The 20,794-nt window shown below is 38.8% G+C and overlaps 2 protein-coding genes across 6 annotated transcripts in view; both read right to left on the reverse strand.

Annotated features, from left to right (window-relative positions):
* Positions 1 to 1,591: 1,591 nt before the first annotated feature.
* On the reverse strand, positions 1,592 to 9,350 carry orai2 (ORAI calcium release-activated calcium modulator 2). 2 transcript variants are annotated; one of them, XM_074672435.1, is made up of 3 exons: positions 9,221 to 9,350; positions 2,847 to 3,079; positions 1,592 to 2,728 (listed from the first exon to the last, which is right to left on the reverse strand). In XM_074672435.1, exons 2-3 carry the CDS (start codon positions 3,072 to 3,074, stop codon positions 2,159 to 2,161), a joined length of 798 nt encoding a protein of 265 aa, XP_074528536.1. In that variant the 5' UTR covers positions 3,075 to 3,079; positions 9,221 to 9,350; the 3' UTR covers positions 1,592 to 2,158. The 2 variants fall into 2 exon arrangements, with proteins under 2 accessions (XP_074528536.1, XP_074528537.1); XM_074672436.1 differs by lacking the exon at positions 9,221 to 9,350 and adding an exon at positions 9,018 to 9,193.
* A 2,028-nt stretch (positions 9,351 to 11,378) lies between these two features.
* usp28 (ubiquitin specific peptidase 28) overlaps positions 11,379 to 20,794 on the reverse strand; it is a 29,053-nt gene continuing 19,637 nt past the window's right edge. For all 4 annotated transcript variants that reach the window (XM_074672283.1, XM_074672285.1, XM_074672282.1 and 1 more), the window contains exons 16-26: positions 20,452 to 20,680; positions 20,053 to 20,370; positions 19,839 to 19,975; positions 18,583 to 18,882; positions 18,381 to 18,476; positions 16,698 to 16,876; positions 16,311 to 16,389; positions 14,516 to 14,595; positions 14,290 to 14,413; positions 13,815 to 14,013; positions 11,379 to 12,280 (exon numbers count right to left, since the gene is read on the reverse strand). In XM_074672283.1, the coding sequence (XP_074528384.1) occupies positions 12,105 to 12,280; positions 13,815 to 14,013; positions 14,290 to 14,413; positions 14,516 to 14,595; positions 16,311 to 16,389; positions 16,698 to 16,876; positions 18,381 to 18,476; positions 18,583 to 18,882; positions 19,839 to 19,975; positions 20,053 to 20,370; positions 20,452 to 20,680 (1,917 nt within the window). In that variant the 3' untranslated portion in view covers positions 11,379 to 12,104. The remainder of the gene's footprint in view (positions 12,281 to 13,814; positions 14,014 to 14,289; positions 14,414 to 14,515; positions 14,596 to 16,310; positions 16,390 to 16,697; positions 16,877 to 18,380; positions 18,477 to 18,582; positions 18,883 to 19,838; positions 19,976 to 20,052; positions 20,371 to 20,451; positions 20,681 to 20,794) is intronic.

Raw genomic sequence — 20,794 nt, forward strand, 5'->3', positions numbered from 1 at the left:
CACGGAGCAACACTTTGGTCGGTGATCCATGGACTGGAATGTGAGAGCAGGGCGCTTGGTTGGTTTTCACAGTAGCTGCAGATCCAGCAGAGAGTCCCAGAGCCGCTCATCATCATCATCATCAACACGCTAACTCCTCTTCCTCACTCTGGATCCTCTCTGCAGCCCTCAGGCTCTTCATCTGCTCACACCTGCTGTTTGTCTCCTAAACTCCTCGACTGTCCAAACGGCAGCTCGCAGGAGGCCGTCACTCAGTAAGGCAGAGCCCGGTTCGGACAGGAACACATTCATCAGAGCGAGCCGGACTCACAGGCTGTGGTCTTTGAGAAACACAGTGAAACTTCAGAGGAAGAAGAGACGTCTGAGGCTCCAGATTCTGGATAAAACAGTAACATGAATCTCCAAACACTGAGACAAGACAGTAACGTTTCTTTAAGACTTTACAACGAGGAACGAGGTGTAAAAAAAAAAAAAAGCTTGAGTTATAATCCATGCAACACACTGAATGAGTCTCATGTTTAACCGCTCCAGGAGCAGGTTAATGAAGACGTAAACGTGAATCAGCTTTGGCTGCACTGACAGAGCAGATATGTGGTGGATTATTTCAGATTTGACACGTCAGATTAAGGTGCAAAATCCTTTGGCACACTTTTCATTTTCATCCATTAAGAGCAGCTCCACATGGCACCACCATGTTCCCTGGAAGCTGAGCGTAGCTTAAAGAAACAGTAACTTTGGCGTGGAGTCGACGGCGACGAAGTGAAGACTGATAACACATCCAACGAGAGACTGAAAACAAACACGACACACAGAACATTTCAGCAGGGATGCACCGAACTGTATTTACATCTGACCGATAACTCCAACGACTGATCTTAGCTTCGTCTGTTCGATCTTTAAAAGTCTGTTTGTGCTTTACTGTGTCCCCTCAGGCTGTAGCTGCAGAAAGACGATTCAGGGCTGCGTCTCTGAAGGCATTGTGCAGAAAAGTAAGGATTGTACGGTGGCCTGGAGGTGGTCTGGTAAATTAAAAACACTTTGCAAAAAGAAAAATATGCAAACACGAACGGAAAACGCTACGACACAAGAAGCAGAAGTTAAAAGACGTAAGCATTAAAAATTAATGTTAACATTATAATTGTAAAACATATATATATTTATATATACACATATATATGTATATATATATATATTTATTATAACATTTATAATATAAATAATAAAAGTATATATTAAAATAATGCTTGAGGAAAAAAAAATTATATAATAACATTTATAATGTAAGAAGTAAATTTTTTAATTATGCGTAAGAAAAAAATATATAACATTTATGATATATATAATAGAAGTATATTTTAAAATTATGTGTTAGAAAAAAATATAAATACATATAATTAGACATAATTGAAATAAATTATTGTACTATTATTCATACTATAAATGTATAACAGTAATTAATTATAATACAATGAAAAAAAAAATGTATTTTATTATGTATAATAACATATTTTTCATATTGTAATTAATTATTATTATATATTAAATTATAATCATTTATAATTAATTATAGTCAATGTTAACATTGCTTTCTTTCTTAACTTAAGCTAGGCTACTTTTAGCTATAATGCTAATATTATAGAAATAGAGTTTTCAAAACAAGGTGAGAAATTAGAGAAAACATCATTTCACTGCTTTCACGAACTTTCTGTATTAACCGCCTGTTAGCAAACCGCTAATGCTAACCTCATTTAGCTTCCGTTGTGTTGTGATGTTTGCGTTTTTTTTGTTGGTGTAGGTTTTTTTTTTGTCCTTTTGCAAAGTGTTTTTAATTTTGACCCCTTCCAGCCACCGTAGCATTATGTTGCCTTCCAGATTAAAGGGTAATCCCAGCGGTGCATCCCCACACGTTAGCCCTTTTTCTGTAAACGTTCATCAGTAACAGGAAGTCGACACAGACGAGCTGAGCACACCGACACTGAACACAGTAAGAATAAATACGCAGACTGACGAGTGTTTGCTGTCCGTGCTGCAGGATGACGCGCTGCGCAGCTCGCCGCACAGCTCGCCGTGCAGCTCGCTGTCAGAGTGAGGCTTTGATGAAGACACAGAGAAGGAGAGGATAAATAGGAGGAGTCTTAAAGCTGCCGTCGCGTTGCGTCTACACGGTCTGCAGACCCCTCTCGTGGCCGTCCAGCTGCACTTTAATCTTATGCAGTTCCTCGATCTCCTGGTGGTGGCGCTCTGTTTTGTGGCGCACCAGAGAGCGGTAGAAGTGGATGGTGAACACGACAAAGATCACCCCCACCGGCACCATGATGATGGTGGAGGCCAGCGCCGCCTGCCAGCCACTGTACTGCGGCGCAGGTGGCGCCATCGTCGTCGCCGCCGTGGAGCCGCAGCTCGGCGCCTTTTTGGTCCCACAGTCCACGGGCAGGAACTTGATCCAGCAGAGCAGCACCACCTCCGCCAGGAAGAGGAGGATGCCCAGCGCCGTGGAGAAGCCCCAGGCCAGCTCGATGTAGTAGTGCATGCGCTCGTGCGGCGACTCGCTGACCGAGTTGAGGTTGTGGATGTTGCTGACGGCCTCCACGTTGGGGAGGATGCAGGTGCTGATGAGCAGGGCGAAGAGGTGCACCGCCACCAGCACGGTGGTGCACACGCTGAAGGCGATGAGGAGCACGGGGGGGTAGCTGTACTGCATCTCCAGCTGCACCTCCACCATGGCCACCTGGGACAGACAGGAGCACAGAGGAGAGGTTTTTACTCAGCAGGAGGATGACAGGGCACAGTGACAGAGGAAAACCAGACGTGAAATAAACCTGGTCCAAACACTGAACCTGACCCACCATGGCGAACCCAGACAGCAGAGCAGACGTCCTGCTGGAGGCCTTCAGCTTGGCCCGGCTCAGGTAGAGTTTCCTCCAGGACAGAGCCTGCACCGAGTGATGGTTGGAGCTCACCAGCTCCAGGTAGCTCCTCCGCACCCAGTCCCTGTAGTCCATGCCGCCGTCAGGGGCCCGCTTCGAGGCCCCGGGTGTGGGGGAGCCCATGGGCACGTTCAGCTCGCTGCTCATGGCGCCTGATGGAAACAAAGGAAGACGCTTCATTTTCTGTTTGTCTGCAAAGTTCATACCTGGGATTAACCAAATTCATTATCAAGATTAATCTCTAATGAATTCTTTAATATTTAAGTCATAAAAAAATAATTGGGGAATTATTTTGTCAGCTGTGTCATCGACAAAATTTGTGACTATTTTTCAGCATAAACCCATATGTATGGAGTAGTGAGAGTGCCAAATTACAAAAATTAATCTATAAAAGAAGAAAATAGATAAATGAATTAATAAATAAATTATATAAGAATCTATAAAAGAATAAATAAATTAATAATAAAATAAATGATAATCTAAAAATTAATTTTTAAAAAATGAAGGAAAAATGAATTAATAAATAAATTAAATAAGAACCTATAAAAGAATAAAAACAAGTAACAAAGTATATATAAATCTATAAAAGAATAATAAAAAAATGAATCAATACATAGATTACATAAGAACCTATAAAAAATTAAAAAATGAATCAATAAATAAATTATATAAGAATCCATAAAAGAAAAGGCTGATAAAAGTATTAATATAAATTTAATATATTAATATAAAGACAACTAATATATTAATATATTATTAGAATATAAACATAAAGACAAATCAAAAAATAAATAGAAAAGTGCTAAATAAATAAAGAAAGAAAGAAGCTATATAAACTGATATTAATCAAAAATAAATCCTTAAAAGAAAAGGCTCATAAAGTATAAATATAAACACGAATAAATAAAAGTATTTTAATCACATTAAAACGTCACTTTAAAAGCGAAGGAAATATGCGCAGAAAAATATGCGCAGTAGGAATGTGCTGCATCACAAGCACGGAAGGAAGAAACATGGAGAAGAAACATGGCGGCAGAAAACTTTCTATTTATTTTTTTTATTTTTCTTTATATTTTTGTTTTTATTAGCCTTTTCTTTTGTGGAATCTTATATAATTTATTTATTAATTTATTTTTATTTTTTCTTTCATAGATTCTTATTTATTATTTATTTATTTATTCTTTTATAGATTTATTTTTGTAATTTGGCACTCTCACTACTCCATACATATTATCCTGAATTTAGAGTTATTCAACATTTCTATGTCAGAAATCTCTTAGTGCTATAACAAGTTGATACCACGTATTATTTCCTCTGCTGAGTCACATGACCAGCTGCACGGAACTCCTTAGTTAGAGTGTGACATCATCACAGAACTGCAGAGCGGAACTCCCAATCAGTGTGACATCATCAGAGCAGAGGGAGAATTCAAATTCATAAAGGTTTACAAACAACTCGTCATAAAGGCCAGAATCTTGACCTAATCTGTGTAAAAATACGATATTTTTGAAGTAAATTTTTGTCAGGAATCCATTCATGTCATTTTTAAAGCTGTACGAGTTTTACTTTTTTGTCTAGAGGCCCAAATCTCCACCCCTCATGGTCAGGAATGAAAAATCCCCTCTGTTTACGTAGAGGAAGCTGAGAGCGGTCACTGACTTTGAGGGCTGGCTATACCTAAACAGGGTTTGAAATGTCAAAGTCCCGCATAACATTTGTAGAGCAGGGTCTAGTCTGTCATGTGAGTGAATTTCAAGCCGATACCACGAATGGTTTGGGAGGAGATAATTTTTGCGGACAGGGTAAAAATGCAGTGAAATCTTATTTTGAAGGCAAATTGCTGGCTTCCTGTGCAAGATAGGCAATAAATATCTCACTTTTTCTTGTGCGTCTTAATGAGATGAACATTTTGAAGTTGGTTTCATCTCTCTACGACATTCCTACCCCCCGCTAGGGCCGTTTTAGTGTGTTTTTGAGTGCCTAGGTGGCGCTACAGAGCATATTATGGGATGTTGGGGGTAATTGTTCATGATGTGTGTGCTGATTTTGGAGAGTTTTTGAGGCTGTTCGGCTTCGATGGTTGTGGAGTTTCCTGATGATGAAGCGACTGTTTGATCTCATAAAACCACAAAATAACAGAGAAGAACAAATCTTTTTCAGCTCCATCAGTCTGTAGACATATTATTTTTCCTTCCTCTTGTGAATGCTAACATGAAGCTAAACTTGTCACTTTTCCCATCATGCATCTGACCTGTGGATTCCATCCTCTGGCTCCATATTTCTGCTCATGTTTGATAATAACTCTGTCCTTTTAGGGGAAACGACCAAACGCTCCCTGAAGGCAGCGCAAACTTTTGGGGAATGTCGTCTGTCAGCACGGTCACGTTTTGTTCCTGGGAGCGCTCCACACGGAGGCGGGGCGCTTTGTAAAGACGTGTAGCTCCAGAGGCAGAGGAAGGGACAACAGGAAGTGGCTCTTTAAGACAAAGATAAGGCATGAAGACAAACACTCAGAGTTTTAAATATAGCTCTACGATCTGTGTTCTCACACAGGAAAGAAAAACTGCGCTGTGGTTGAAAACAATGTTAACCACAGGAAGAATGAGACACCAATCAGACGGTGTCTCAATATCTGACCTGATTTAGTTTGTCTGCAGCTGCTGGGTTATTTACTGCGCATGAACCAAGGAAAATTATTAGAGAAAACTGCCGTCTGCTCAGAGGAGAGAATAAAGGAAGAAGAAGTGTTGCTTTATAAACTTTAACAGATTATTAGTTTTGAAAACAGTTGTATAAAGGATTTTGAGACCTGCTTGATGTAGTAATAATCAAAGAAGGATCCAGCTGTTTAGAGAGACTGACAAAAATCAGTTAAGCTGATAAACCTCTGAATCTTCAAACAGTAGAAAACACACAGAGCTGGACAAACATTTTCTCCAGAAATGTGATTTCCAGCTCCTGCAGGAGTTGGAGGTCTTATTGTTTCTGAGCGTGGAGCATGTGTGGACGTGTTTCACAGCGTCACAGGAACTCTGAGGTTTTGTGGATTAATGAGCGAGGACGAAAGAGACTGCTGTGCTCAGAGGTTGATGGTCTTACTTTATCATTCACACAGAGAGCTTTGACACACCTTTTTTTTCACATTGATTCCAGTACACGTACTCCTTTTTATGTACTCACAAGTACTTTTGACTCAAAATTTAAATGAACAGTGACGGATCATTTCACTCTGACATTAACACCAAAATAAAACACTAACACTTTACTCTATGTTTTTTTTTTCAATAAATTAACAAAAGTGCAAAATAAAACTGCCGTGGTGTCAAACCGCAGCAATGTAGCGCCAACTACTGGTGAGGAGGACTCACTCTACATAGATTTTTTATCATCTTGAGTATCTGCAGCCTTCAGGAGTACCTATACCCTGAAATAAGGCTGGTATCGGCCCGATACTGATACCGATACTCACCTATCCCCACTCTACACAGATCTGCATGAACTTCCGGTCTGTTTTTATGCTCGTTTTAAAAATCTTTAATCTCCTAATGATCCGGCATGTCCTGTCAGATCAGCTGATCTAGGTTTATTTCTATGTTCGCATTACAGATTATGTATTAAACGCCTGTCTAGCAACTTCTGCACGATGGGCTACTATAGCAGTTCTTTTACATTTTTTTTATTTCTTCTAGTATTAATTTTATTTTATTTTTTGTCTATTTCACATTTTTTCTTTAACAGTATCATGAGAAGAATCTTTAATACTTAATATTTTGTTGGTGAAAATGTTTTTATGTTTTTATTGTCTTTACTTTCCCGATGTTTCCTTTCCTTTATTTGTTGGTGGTTTTGAAGCCTGTTATATAAGACTAAGACCTGTATCTGCTCAAGCTTAATATGTATATATATATATATATATATATATATATATATATATATATATATATATATATATATATATATATGTGTGTGTGTGTGTGTGTGTGTGTGTGTGTGTGTATTTTCTGTGACTCTTCATGACATTATTCTTTTACTTTTTACTACTCCTATTTTATTTATTTATTTATTTTTGTAATATTGTTTTTGAAAAGTGCTATTAAAATAAAGTTCATCATTATTATTTCTTATTTTATTTTTTGTTTGTTGAGGAAGGGACAACAGGAAGTGCCTTTTTATATATTTATTTTAATTTTAGTTTTTTTATTTCATTTTTTTTATATTTTTCATTTTTTTTTCTTTGGAAGTATCATGAGTAGGATCTTTAATACTATATATTATGTTGGTGAAAATGTTTTTATGTTTGTATTGTCTTTACTTTCCTGATGTTTCCTTTCCTTTATTTGTTGGTGGTTCGAAGCCTTTTATATATTTTTGTATTTTCTTTGACTCTTTGTGACATTTTACTTTTACTTTACTACTTTTATTTTATTTTAAATATTTATCTTTTTTGTAATATTGTTTCTGAAAAGTGCTATAAAAATAAAGTTCACTGTAATAATTTTTATTTCTTTTTTTTTTTTGTTGAGAAAGGGACAACAGGAAGTGGCTTTTTACGTATTAATTTAATTTAATTTTGTTTTATTCTATTTTTTTATATATATTTCCATTTTTTTTCTTTGGCAGTATCATGACAAGGATCTTTAATCCTTTATATTTTGTTAGTGAAATTGTTTTTATCTTTTACTGTCTTTATTTTTCCAATGTTTCCTTTCCTTTATTTGTCGGTGGTTTGAAGCCTTTTATATATTTTTGTATTTTCTTTGACTCTTTGTGACATTTTTCTTTTAGTTTGTACTACTCTTATTTTATTTTATTTTATTTTTTGTTAAATTTTTTTTTAAAAGTGCTATAAAAATCAAGTTCATAATTATTATTTTTTATTCTTTTTTTGTTTTATTATTATTATTATTATTATTATTATTATTATTATTATTTAAATTGGGGTCAAAACTGCAACAACACTTGGAGGAAGGAAAACAGCTTTTATTTTAGACCCGTGTGTTTTGGTTTGTAGCCTCCCTGACCCTGATAAAGGCCACAAACTGAAACACAATGGATGAATGAAGCTGTTTTCTTTACTCCCTAAAGTGTATCAGGAGTTTTAACACTCTCATTCCTCTCCGTGCACTTTGGAAAAGGTGAAGATGTGTCAGGATTCTTATCTTTGCTTCTTTGAAATTATTTTAAACTGCTTCCAACAGCGCTCAGTTAGTCTGAAGAGGCATTAAGTGAGTTATAATTCAAATGGAAGCCGATGCAAGAGGGGGAAGGTTGATTTATTTTGTGGTTCAATTCCAAATTATGTGTGATGATGAACTCAGGGCTGTAAAAATGGAGATTAATAATTTGTTTACGTTACACAAGAAGTAGTCTAAGGAGTTTATCCCTCTGTAGAGGAGTTATGGTTTGAGTAAACTCTGACAGCTCCCCCACCCCCTGCTCACCTCAGCTAACAGGCTTGTTTTCACTGTGCACACACAAACAACTGGTTTGTCTTGCACTGTTGCACAGAAGCTCAGGGTAAAGCCAGCAGCAGGTAACCAAAGTTAAAGAGGAGTAACCACAGGGGCTTTCCACACAGCCAGCAGAGCAGAGGAGGCTGAAGGAGACACAAACTCACCAACAGATGTGAATTTAAATCAGCAAATTTAAATTTCTACATCACCACGACTACATGCAAAGTCTGCAATCTGCAGTTTGGAGGGTGAAGTCAGCCGTGTGTGGATCCCCTGCTTCACTTCAGCAGATGGGTGCACTTTAAAGCCTTCATATATATTTAGACCTGTGGTAAGTTAGCAGGATCCTTTTACCAAGTTTAGCTAACACAAAGCTAGTCTTACACACTGCTGCAGTCATTTCAATAAACGAGTCTGTTTCACTGGAAGGAGAAATATTAATGCTGCAGATTTTAGAGTAAAGTGTGTTTTTAAAATTCTGTCTTTGTCTCATTTTTAAGCAAATATAAGTGAAAAACAACCAAACATGGTTAAACCTCGCCTTCTCTAGCTAGCTAACTTAAAGAGCCACCCTCTCCATGAGATTCCTCCCAAACTTTCTCACCTTTGTCTCACCTGGAGGACATGTTAGCCCTACCTGTGTGTAGGAGTGTAGTCAGAGTTAATAACCACCAGCAGTCTGTTTCCCAGCCCGTCCGGGACAGAGAGTGAACCCGGCTCTTTGGGCTTCAACTGTACTTCCCTCTTCTTCTGCTGCTGCTATCAACGTTCAGCTCCGTCACTCATTTCGTCACTAACTCCGTCACTAACGCCACTTTTCCTCCACCGTGTGTGTCTTACCTGTGTGTATCAGCGTCCCTCACAGGTGAGCGGGTTCACAGGACATCCTTTCTGTCCACTTGAAGCCGTGGAGTGATGACACAGAGCTGCTCTGCTGAGGATGAGGAGAAGTAAAGACGGTAAGAGACGACTTCCGCTTGGGCGTGTTGCTTTCAAAATAAAAGCAGGAAGAGTAAACATTTAAAAAAAACGATCAACGGAAGATTAATTTATTTTTTATATATATATTTTTTTATACATTTGTGTGTGTTTCAACAAAATAATTTCAAGAATTTCAATTACTCCGTTGATTTAAATTAATTATTTATGAGCTGACTTATCCCCAGAATAAAAACATACATATATTTTATTATCAGATACGTTTATTGTATTATCTTAAAGGGACAAATCCAGTTAAACTTGTGCTGAAGATCTAGTTATAAAAGTTTTTTAAGTTAATTATCTTCAGATTCATTTCTTTAATTTAGCGGATTGAGAGCCACATTGGGATCTTTCGATAGATACTACTATGACAATTTACATTTACAATTCAATACTATGACGTTTACAAGGTAAACAGAGACAAAGATCAATTTAAAAACAGATACAAATATACAAAATGATGAAATAACAGTACAATTCATGCATATAAAAAAATAAAGACATTTTTCTATGATGATTAATAATTTATTATCATTATTATTGTTATTATTAACAGTGGTATTTTTTATTATTATTATTATTATTATTATTATTATTATTATTATTATTATTATTATTATTATTATTGATAATAATGATAATAAATAAAGAAATAAATACTACTACTACTAATAACAATAATAATAACAACAATAATAATGTATTGTTATCATTATTATTATTAGTAGTAGTAGCACTAGTAGTAGTAGTAGTTGAAGTAGTAGAAGTAGTACTTATTAATATTATTATCATTATTATTAGAAATAAAATATTATTATTATTATCATTATTATTATTATTATTAATAATAATAATAATAATAATAATAAAATACAGTGCTACATAGAGATCTACACATAGATGCTACTACCACAATAATAATAATAATCAATAAAAAAAGTAATAATAATAATAATAATAATCCAATTTTAATTATCATAGAAAAATTTCTTGTCATTTATTTGAACATGAATTTTACTGTTATTTTATTATTTTGTTTATTTGTTTCTGTTTCAACATGATCTTTATCTTTGTCTACCTAATGTCTTGTGTAGTGTCTTTGAGCTTTTGAAAAGCACTGTTTAAATAAAATGTATTATTATTATTAAAAAAATATTAGAATTAAAACGAAACAAAACAAAAAAACAAAACTTTCACTTAATGGCAGCACCTGCCATTAAGTGTAACTTGTAGCACTGTTGTCGCACTAACTTTACTAGGTTTTCCTAGCATCTGCTAAATGAAACAGTAAAAACTGTAAATTATTATTATTAAAAATCAAATGATCCTATGTTTTCTTTGAGCTTCTGTATGGTACCTACAGTAAATCAAATATTTATATTTCATGCGTTTAGCGCTTTAATAAACCCACAGCACAACACAGATTTACATATAAGCAAACTGTTGTGAGTGCAGAGACGTTATAGAAACAAATACTTATATATAAAGGTCCAAACTTTTAAAATCTCCTGCAGTGCATACATGAACAAACAGTCATGTTCTGATATCCTTGAACAGGTGTAGACTTGTTATCAGCGAAACCCTCTGAAGCAGGTTTTAACAATCAAATCAGAGCTTACTCTGCCCCCATCATAGACTCAGACGCTGGTATTATTGTCTTAATCTCTGTATAATTAGATCTTTGATGCTTGATTAACGTTAGAGACTTTAATTCATAAAGGACATGGCTCTCTATAGTTTTACAGTGTAACTCCTGTAGATTAAAGGGCCTTTGAGAAGATTAGGTGTACTATCGCAGATTAAAACTATAACAGTAAGAATTTCAGAGCTGAAGCTCACAAAGATTTAAAACATGAGACAGAGAAGATAGGTGATGGGAGGCAACAATAAAACTCTCAAAGTTTAATCAAATCTTAAGACAGTCAGAGAATATTTAAAATATTTATTGAGTTTTATCAAAGACTACAGATGAGATAGCAGAGTGAAAGCAGCAGCTGTAGCAGCTTTGAGGCGCTGACATAAAAACCCTGATTCACAGATTTTTTTCCTGCTGCATCAACAGAGAAAGGATTTCATGACTGGATCTCTTTAAGAAGCAGTTGCATGGTCTCCCCTGTAGGGGGAGTAAAGGCACACGTGTTGGACAAAGTGCTGTACAAAGAAGAGCTCCCACTAACTAATACAGTACGTCACAGCGGTGCACAGAGTACTGTGACCTGAGCATCTGCTGCTGCTTTTCTCTTTTTAATTGCACAAACCGCCCGTTTAGTAATAACTTCATGAACATTATCACAGGTGACACCTTTTTCTAGCTACACCTACTCGTACAACTTCCTATAATCTGTCTATGAGAATAAAAAGAAATATAAAACATATTTTAAAAAGCTCATGAATGTTACTGTGTCGTACAAATCTGGTTTTTTTTCCTAAGTGAAAACCTTACTGTGCGTTCGGACTGCTTCGCAACACATCAACAAACTCTACCAGTCCGTTCACTTCCTGCAGATTTCTGAGCAGCTGATGCCGAACTTTTAAATTAACAAGTTGCTGAGTAATAAAAACATCCACATTCTCCAGCTTCCTGTTTGTTAAAATATCAACATGATATGCTCGATTGATTCAACACCGCTTCACATAAAGAAATAAAAACATTTGGCGAATGGAGATAGACCCGTCGTCTCTCCATCAGCTGTTGCAGTCGCTTGCAGTTCAAACACACGCCTGAAGGAGGTTTTTACGCTGTTCACTTCACGATAACCACTGATGTGTTGTGGATGGACTCCATGACGGCGGCCAGGCGGCTGCACAGGTCGTGAGCCTGGTTGACGGGGACTTTTGGAGGATCTTTGAGAACGACAGTCTCTGCTGAACCGTCCAGAACTCGGGGCAGAAACTCGCCAAGCTTCACCTGCAACGAAGCTGAAAACAAAATTTGGGGTGTGAGCATCAGCGTGGGTTTTAACTTAACTAAAGATAAATTTAATCACTGAGCATGAATAAGTTTGGCTCCTGCTGTTTTTCTGAATGTAAAAAAATATTCCGACATCACTACGTTAAATATATATTTTTTAATGTATTTTACGTATAAAGTGTCCATTTGAGGCTTTGTACGGTGGCCCTAAAGTGCAAAACACACACAAAAAAGAGAACAAATAAACAAAAATGAAAGATTTGTGTCGCCCACAAACTTCCTGACCCTTTTGCTTTAGCATTTCTGTTTTTTTCCACTCTTTTATTTGTGTGACCTCTTTTTAGTGCCCACTCCTGGAGGTGGAGGGCACTTTTGTATTTCATCTGTTTCTTTCTTACTATTATTTGAACACTTATTAGACCCTTTAAACATGCTCAAAAACTTACCCCACAATCGGGAAAATGTTTTATATGATACCAAACATGACCCCCAACATCCCATAATAACCTCTCTAGCGCCACCTAGGCACACTAAAACAGCCCTAGCAGGCGGTAGAATTGTCATACAGAGATATAACCAACACCAAAATGTTTGTCTCATTGAGATGCAAAAACCATACACTGACACCCCTGATCTATCTCCAACAGGAAGCTGTAAATTTGCCTTTCAAAATAAGATTACGCTGCATTTTTACCCTTTCTGCAAAAATTATCTTCTCCGAAACCAAAAGTGGTATCCGCTTGAAAATCCGCTCACATAACAGACTAGACCTTGCTTTACAAAATGTATGCGGGACTTTGACGTTTCGGACCCCGTTTAGGAATAGTGAGCTCTCAAAGTTGGCGACCGCTCTCAGCTCCCTCCATGTAAACAGATGGGATTTTTCATTCCTGGCCATAAGGGCTGCAGATTTGGGCCTTTGGACAAAAAAGTAAAAGTTGTACAGCTTTAAAAATGACATGAATGGATTCCTGACAAAATTTCTTAGAAAAAAAACATATTTATACACAGATTAGGTCAACATTCTGGCCTATATGAGGAGCTGTTTGTAACCTTTTCTGAATTTGAATCCTCATTCTGCAGTTCCGTGATGATGTCACTGATTAGGAGTTCCGTGATGATGTCACACAGTGATTGGGAGTTCCGCGCAGCTGGTCATGTGACTCAGCAGAGGAAATAATACATGGTATCAACTGTTAAAGCACTAAGAGGGACAGAAAGGGATGAAACCCTGACCGTGGAAGTAAAACCTTGCCAGTGGAGTTTTTTTTTTTAATATGCTGTGTTTTGAATTAAAGGGCCACTGTATATCTGTACCAAGTATTCTATTTACAGCTTTATTTAATGTGTTTTGATACATTTTGACCCCAAAATTACAAACCCAATTTTATAAACCAGCCCCTTTTTTACTTGATATTATTTCTAATTTTTTATCAATAGGGCCGTATGTGAAATTATTGTTCAAAGTTTAGATGATCCCTGAGCTGACTGATTAACTGTGTCAAACCGTGCGGACAGTGAGCGAACATCCTCCAGTCTCACCGTCCATGTCCTGGCTCAGACAGCAGCACCAGTGGTTGCGGATGCTCTCCATGGCGTCGCAGTCCTCCTGGGACAAAGACGAGTCCCGGCTCATCAGGTGGAGACAGGGGATGATGACCTCGTCCATGATGGAGATGCCCTCCTCCACGCTGCTCTCCTCGCCGCTGCAGAACATCCGTGACGCGCTCTCGTTCAGCGCCTGTGTGAGAGGAAGACGACAAAAAGAGAGATGAGAGTCTCACAGGTCGTCTTTTATACCCACTTTGTTGTGGATATATCCTGTAAAAAACAACCTTTATATCAAATCAAAAATGTTACATCTCTTTATTTTCTTTGTGTCAAACCTAAGCTCCAGGAAAACTTCTCACTGAAATTTTCAAGATTGTTTCCGTGACTTCTTTGTTCTACTAAAGATCAAACTATGAAATGAAACCCAGGTCTAAACGTATAAAATCAGTCTGTCAGAGTTCCTCACCATGAGGCACTTCCTCCTGTAAACCTCGATCACAGACTTGTCCATGCCGCGTTTCTCCCCGTTCTTCAGCAGCGTGGCGTTGGTCTCGTACGCGTGAGCCAGGTAGGTCAGAGCTTCTCTCATCCTGAAGCACAAACAGGTTAAAGAGTCAGCGGTCAGGATCCAGATCTATAGAAATGTTCCCACACTTTCTGATCAGACCGAGCTGGACATGTTTGGTACCTACTTCCCGTGCTGGTAGTGCTCCAGCCCCGTCAGCAGGTACACGAACACGGTCCTGAAGAGCCTGTAGTCGTCGTGCCACTGCTGTGAGAGACGACAGAGAACAAATAATCACTGGGTTTGATTTTTCCTGATGGATTTTTTTAATGTGGGATCAGTGTCTCTGTCTCTTCACACACTATTAAACACAGGAGGACATTTAGTGAAAGACAAATCAATCTTACTTAGGTTTTACTGTCTTGTTTGCTTTTTATTGTCTTATCTCTTGCTCAATATTTTTTCACTAATTTTATCATAATTCGTTTATTATTTCATTATTCTATTAACTGTCTTAATATTGTTTTTTTTAATATTTGCTGTCTTTTTTCCATTTTTCCTGCCTTTTCTTTTTCTTGCCGATTGATGTTTTTAGCTTTTATTTTGTTCCTCATGGTCTTATTTTATGTTGCATGGTTCTTGTATTGTCTGGTTTCATGTGTCGTATGAAACGTCAGTATTTTTAAGACTTGTCTCGACTGAATTGAGCCTTTTCATTTCATTTTCTTTGTGCTGAAGTTTTTTTTTTTTTTTTTTTAACATCCCAAGTGTTTTTCAAAGCACTGTGTGAACTTCTGTTTTTCTTTAAAGTGCTATACAAATAGAGTTATGATTATTGAAGCTTGGTTTCATGTGGGACAACCCCTCCAGTCCACTAGGTGTTGCTGTTTTGCTGGTTATTATTATTTTTTTTTTTTGTCACAGGGCCAGATGGTCTCGGGCATCATCAGGAGACTATGGGTGCGTCTCAATGCGTTAACTTCGTGCCTCCTCCGTCCTCTCTCCCCTGCGCCACTGGAAGTACTTTCCCAGTCGCCATTTTGAAGACTGTCCCAAAGCGAAAATTGCGCTTGGAGGAGAGAGGAGAGAGGAGACTGATCAGAGGAGCTATGATCGAGGAAACACGAGAGCCGGCTTTGCCGAAGTCTTTTCACTGACCGACACGCCCCCATATGGAATATCACTCTCTGATTGGACGCTGCAGCGGGTCAGACTTCTCTACATGAAACTTCACAAACACAACAGAGTTTAATGAGAGAAAAGATGAGCTGAGGACAGGCACAGAGGATCGTTCAGAAACTGATCATAAATCTGGTAATAAAGTGTTCGCTGTGAGTTTAAAGCAGAAAACACTGAACACAACCATCATCAAATCAATATAACAGAGGATTAATACAGAAAACTGACTGATCAATAATATCTTCCTGAGACACAATAAACTGGGTTATATTGATAAGCTTCAGAGATCACGATCAGAGTTATTACAGCGCACATGCACAGACACACAAACAGCTGATAGAGCTGACTGACAGATGATCCAGAGGTGATCAGCTGATGCCATCATCACTGAAACACGTCGCTTCATGTGACGCTCCAAGGAGAGGACGTCCCATTGCTCTAAAAACCAATCTCCTCCATCCTCTCTCCTCTCTTCGTTTCCTCGTCTCTCCATCATCTCTGGTGGGAGGGACTAAGACGCAAGTGAACAACGCAAGTGGAGGAAGGAAGTTGGATCTTTAGAGCTTTGAGACGCACCCAGAGCTTTCGGTTCTTAAACATCACAGCTAACGACGGGAGCTCAATCTGATTGGCTGGCACGAGTTTTGCTTTGACTTTTCTGAAATAAATTCCTGGTAAAGCAGCAGCTACAGCCTGAATTACATCCATCTCTATGCCTTCATATTATTGTTTTACGGGAGAATAATTCATTAAAAATCCACAGAAATTGTAAAACAACAGCTTAGTCATTTGTTTGTCAGTACCAGGTATTCGTCCATGTCCATGTCCTCTGGTTTGATGAGGCGCAGCTTCCCTCGAGCTTCCCTCATGATACTGATGGCCCTGCACGAGAGGGGAGGAAACATGTTGCATTAAGATTGTGCTGCAGTTCTCTGCTTTGAACACTAGATGGAGTCATAGGCCTGCTGTTGTTTCACTTCTTCCTGTTTCCCAAGTGGGTCAGGCTGAGACTTCAGATCAAATGAAAGCGTTATCATTCTCTGTTCACTTTGTTCCTGATATGACACCTGTCAAATCTTTACGCCTCATCAAGATTAAAAATGAAAGATCTGGTCTAAATGTAAAAAAAACTGCTGAGTTATCAAAGATAAAAGTCTGAGATCCCACGTGTTGGTAGAGTTTCTGCCTACCTCTCATCGAAGCTCAGGTTGCGGTCAGTGAACTGTTCCAGCAGTGTCCTCTCGATGACCCGTTTGGGCGCCTGGTTCTGGAAGAAGTAAACCAGACAGTGCTGCAAACGAGCGTCCTCCTGGGGCGTCGTCTCCTCCTGGGAGAGCTCGTACAGGCGGGAGTACTCCTCGTGGAAGGCCTGAGGGAGCGTCAGGGGAGGAATGGGGACAAGCAGAGTCAAGATGAGGAGTCGAGGAGAGGAAGCAGAGACTTTCAGCGTGGTTAAATATGGACGTTACTGGATTTTTGACACTTTAGGTTGACTTTTTTAAACTTTTCATTTTATGTATTTTTTCTTTTTTTGCACAAACTATCTCAAACTGAACCGTACTGTAAATAGACAGTGATTGGAAGTGTTTAGCCCAGGGGTCTGCATCCTTTACTTTTATAGGAGCCATTTTTCCTCAGCTCACCTGGATTAAAGTCATTCAGGAGCCACAACATCTACTTTATCTTCACAATAAAGACAAAGTGTATAAAAATGTATGCATTAAAAAAATTAGTGAATAATTATCTAAATTAGAAGTTTTTTGTGTTAATAAAATTGTACATGTAATGTCCTAGTTTTTTTTATCTTTAATAAATTTGCAAATTTTTTTTTTAATTGAAAATTTTGCAATGAAATACATTTCATAAATTTGCACAATTTGTAAAATGTCAGTTAATTGTAAAAAACAATCATTTTTTTCCTTTAAAAATTTGCGTTTTTCAAAAAATGTGCAAACATTTTTACGAACTGCCAGAATGTCATCATTTGCATAAAAATGAATTTTTCTGATTTCAAAAATCATAAAAATGTTCAAAGTTTTTCCAAAAAAAAAAAAGAATCTAGTGGATTTTAGTGGATTAAGTTTTTTTTTCCAAATTTGAAAAAATGTTCAAAGAAATTCACATAACTGGCAAAATGCTCTTACGAAAATTGTAATGATTTTTTGAGGTTTTTGCAATTTTCGTAAGACAATTTTGCAAATTATGTGAATTTTTTTGGACATTTTTTCAAATTTGGAAAAAAAAATACCATCATCACTTAAATCCACTAAATTCATATTTTTGGAAAAACTTTGAACGTTTTTATAATTTTTGAAAATGTAGCTAATTTTTGAAATTGTAGTTTTTCATTTTTATGCAAATTATGACATTCTGGCAGTTCTTTAAAATTTCAAAAATTTTAATTTTTTTTTTTACATTTTTGCACATTTCTAAAATTTCTTTTTAAAAAAATGCAAATTTTGAATGAATTTTTTTTTTACAACTTACTGACATTTAAAATTTAGGGAATTTATCACATCACAAAATTTTCAATTTCATAAAAATATTTGCAAATTTATTGAAATTAAAAAACCTAAGACATTACAGTACAATTTTATAAACACAAAAAAAAGATGGGAGGCATATTCAATTCACCAAAATTTTAACACATGATTTTATTTAGTGTCAGTGTCTTTATTAATCAATACACTCTGTAAGAACAATTAAGATCTTTATTTCAATAATATTTTTTAAAGCTACAAGGAGTCACTGCAAAGGAGTCAAGGGGCCACACGAGGCTCCAGAGCCACAGGTTGAAGACCCTTTGGTTAAAAGATAGGAGGAATGTGTTTTTATCGATCTCTACAGAGCAGTGAAGGGCTCAGTAAGCGTACCTTGATGAGGCCAGCCTCAGGTCCTTCTGTGTCAAAAACATGTCTGGCCTTAGCTATAGCCAGGATGACGCCCTGCATCGCCGGAGTCAGCATCATCTGAGCGCGAGCAGAGACGTGGAGAAGGTAAACATGAGCAGTTCACACATAATCTGATGATATTTAAAAACATGAAAAGGTATTTCAGATTATTTCACAAACCTACCTCTTCATTGTATCCATCAGCATCAGCTCTCACCATGATCCTCCCCACGTTCGGGATCTCCACCTCTGAGACCTCATTCTCAGTCTGTCGCCGTCTCACCCGTGGGACTTCCTCCTCCTGTTGCTGTTGTTGCTGCTCCTCTTCCTCCTTCTCCTGCTTCACTTCCTGTTTGGAGGGTTCTCCAGAAGTTTCTGTATCACCTTCAGCTTGAGGGCTGGGATCTGACCCCTCTGAGTCCTTTTCCTTCTCCTGGGTGTCAGACGTTGGTTGGACGCTGAGATCTGAGTCAGGGCCTGGCGTCTAAAAAAACAAAGAGCATGGAAATCACTACCTCAATCCCAGCTTCTTCAGGATCTGTGCCCAGGTTTGGGACCTCCTCGGGGTCTGAGTCAGCGATCAGTGCAAAGAAAGAAAAACAAACAAGATCTCTTCAAACTTTACAAGTTTCTCCTCATATCCAGGGAGATGGGCGGGAACACTATTTAGTTTATGACATGGATAAAGTTGTTGGCTGTTAATCTCTGGCTGCTCTCTTCACAGACGGGTCCAGACTGTATTTTGGGAAAGCGACAAGTGACAGATTTGTTTTCCAACATTAACACGTCCAGTGGAACTTGGACCAGTCTATTAAGATCCTGGTCGGACATATTTGACCCGTGAGGACCTCGACCTTGTCCCCCTTCTTTACACACTCAGTAAATCTGACACAGGACGACACTAAAAGCTCATTTCTCCAGCCCAGAGTCAAAGTTTATGACAACAACAAACTCAGAGACAAGGTGAACAAATGTGGAAGTTTCCGTCCTGTATCTTCTGAAATAAACACAACTCCACCCCCTCAATATGGCTGACGATGGCGGCGTGCTAAAATCGAAACGTCTATTTGTATCCTCTGAAGGAGCCAAGAAACACACCTTCATTTATTTAAAGTAAATATCTTATTTTAAAGTTTTTAATCCTGAGTCGTCAGAAATTAGCAGCTTATCTCTTTCCCGCCGACTGTCCAACCAATCAGATTTGATCTCAGAAATATCCTCTGACCTTTCCTCGATCTGCGTGCACCGCCTGACCTTAGGCCTCGATCTGTCGCCGTGCAGAGTGGAGACACCAGATCCCTGACCCAGATGTAGACGCTTTTATTTGTGGCCTAGAATTTCTGACCCATATTCAACACATGATGAGTGTGTGTGTGTGTGTGTGTGTGTGTGCGTGTGTGTGTGTGTGGGAGGGGGGTAGGGTATCAGGGACTTGCCCACCTGAATCTGAAGTGGTTTCTCAGCTGTGGCGGAGCTGTGGCTGGATCCTGGGCTGGTCTCGGTGACGGCGGTGCTGCTGTCGGACTCACAGCCAGGGGTCAGGGGTGGAGGAGGTGGAGGCGTTGACTCTGGTTCAGCTGGAGTCAAACAAAGAGAGCTGTGAGTGGGTGGGATTAAAGCACTGCTCAGTGTTTGGATTAGTAATCCCACAGACCTTCAGGTGTCTCTGCAGACCCAGGTTCTGGCTCTGGTTGTGGTTCTGAAGAAGCCTCCTGGTCCGGCTCCTCAGGTGTGGGTCCAGACTGGGGCGCTGGCTCCACAGGTGTTTGCTGTGTGTCGTCTGGATGTGGGTTTGGGGGCTCTGCAGAGGACGTGGACTCCCCCTGTGGGGCTGCAGTCTGGCAAAACTGCTCCTCCCACTCGGTGAGCTCCTGCTGGAACCAGCGGTTATCCTCGTGGACGTAGCGTCGGAGGACGGGCGGCAGCGAGTCCATGCCGCGCAGCACCTGGCCTGTTTCATCGTCCGTGTCGTCTGGAGGATAAAGGATGGAGGGTGTGGTTAGCTGAGGAACGGTCAGAAACAGTCAAACAGAGGGAACAGGAAGAGAGGAACCTGTGATGAGCTCCGGCAGCCGGGCGTCGATGTACATCAGACAGTAGGCGCTGGCGTTGGTCATCCCCCCGAAGGAGTCTCTCTCCAGCTCCTCCCACGACGACTCGGTGATGCTGATATCGTTGTACTTCATCCAGCGCTCGTTGGCGTGGTCGTAGATGTACGCCCAGTAATGACCGGCTGACGCCTGGCCCTCGTGGACCAGCACTGCATGGAGCCGGTACGGCACCTGAGCAGGAGAAGAAGAAGAAGAACGCCAAGCTGTGAGACAGCTCACCTGTCCCTCAGGTGTCTCTGATCTCAGATGATCAGTGGTCATTTTCCTGCTGCATAAACATCACCA

The sequence above is a fragment of the Halichoeres trimaculatus genome, unplaced genomic scaffold, assembly GCF_033239565.1.
Source record: "Halichoeres trimaculatus isolate MK-OKI-2021-1 unplaced genomic scaffold, fHalTri1.1 fHalTri1_scaffold_6, whole genome shotgun sequence".
NCBI lineage: Eukaryota > Metazoa > Chordata > Actinopteri > Labriformes > Labridae > Halichoeres > Halichoeres trimaculatus.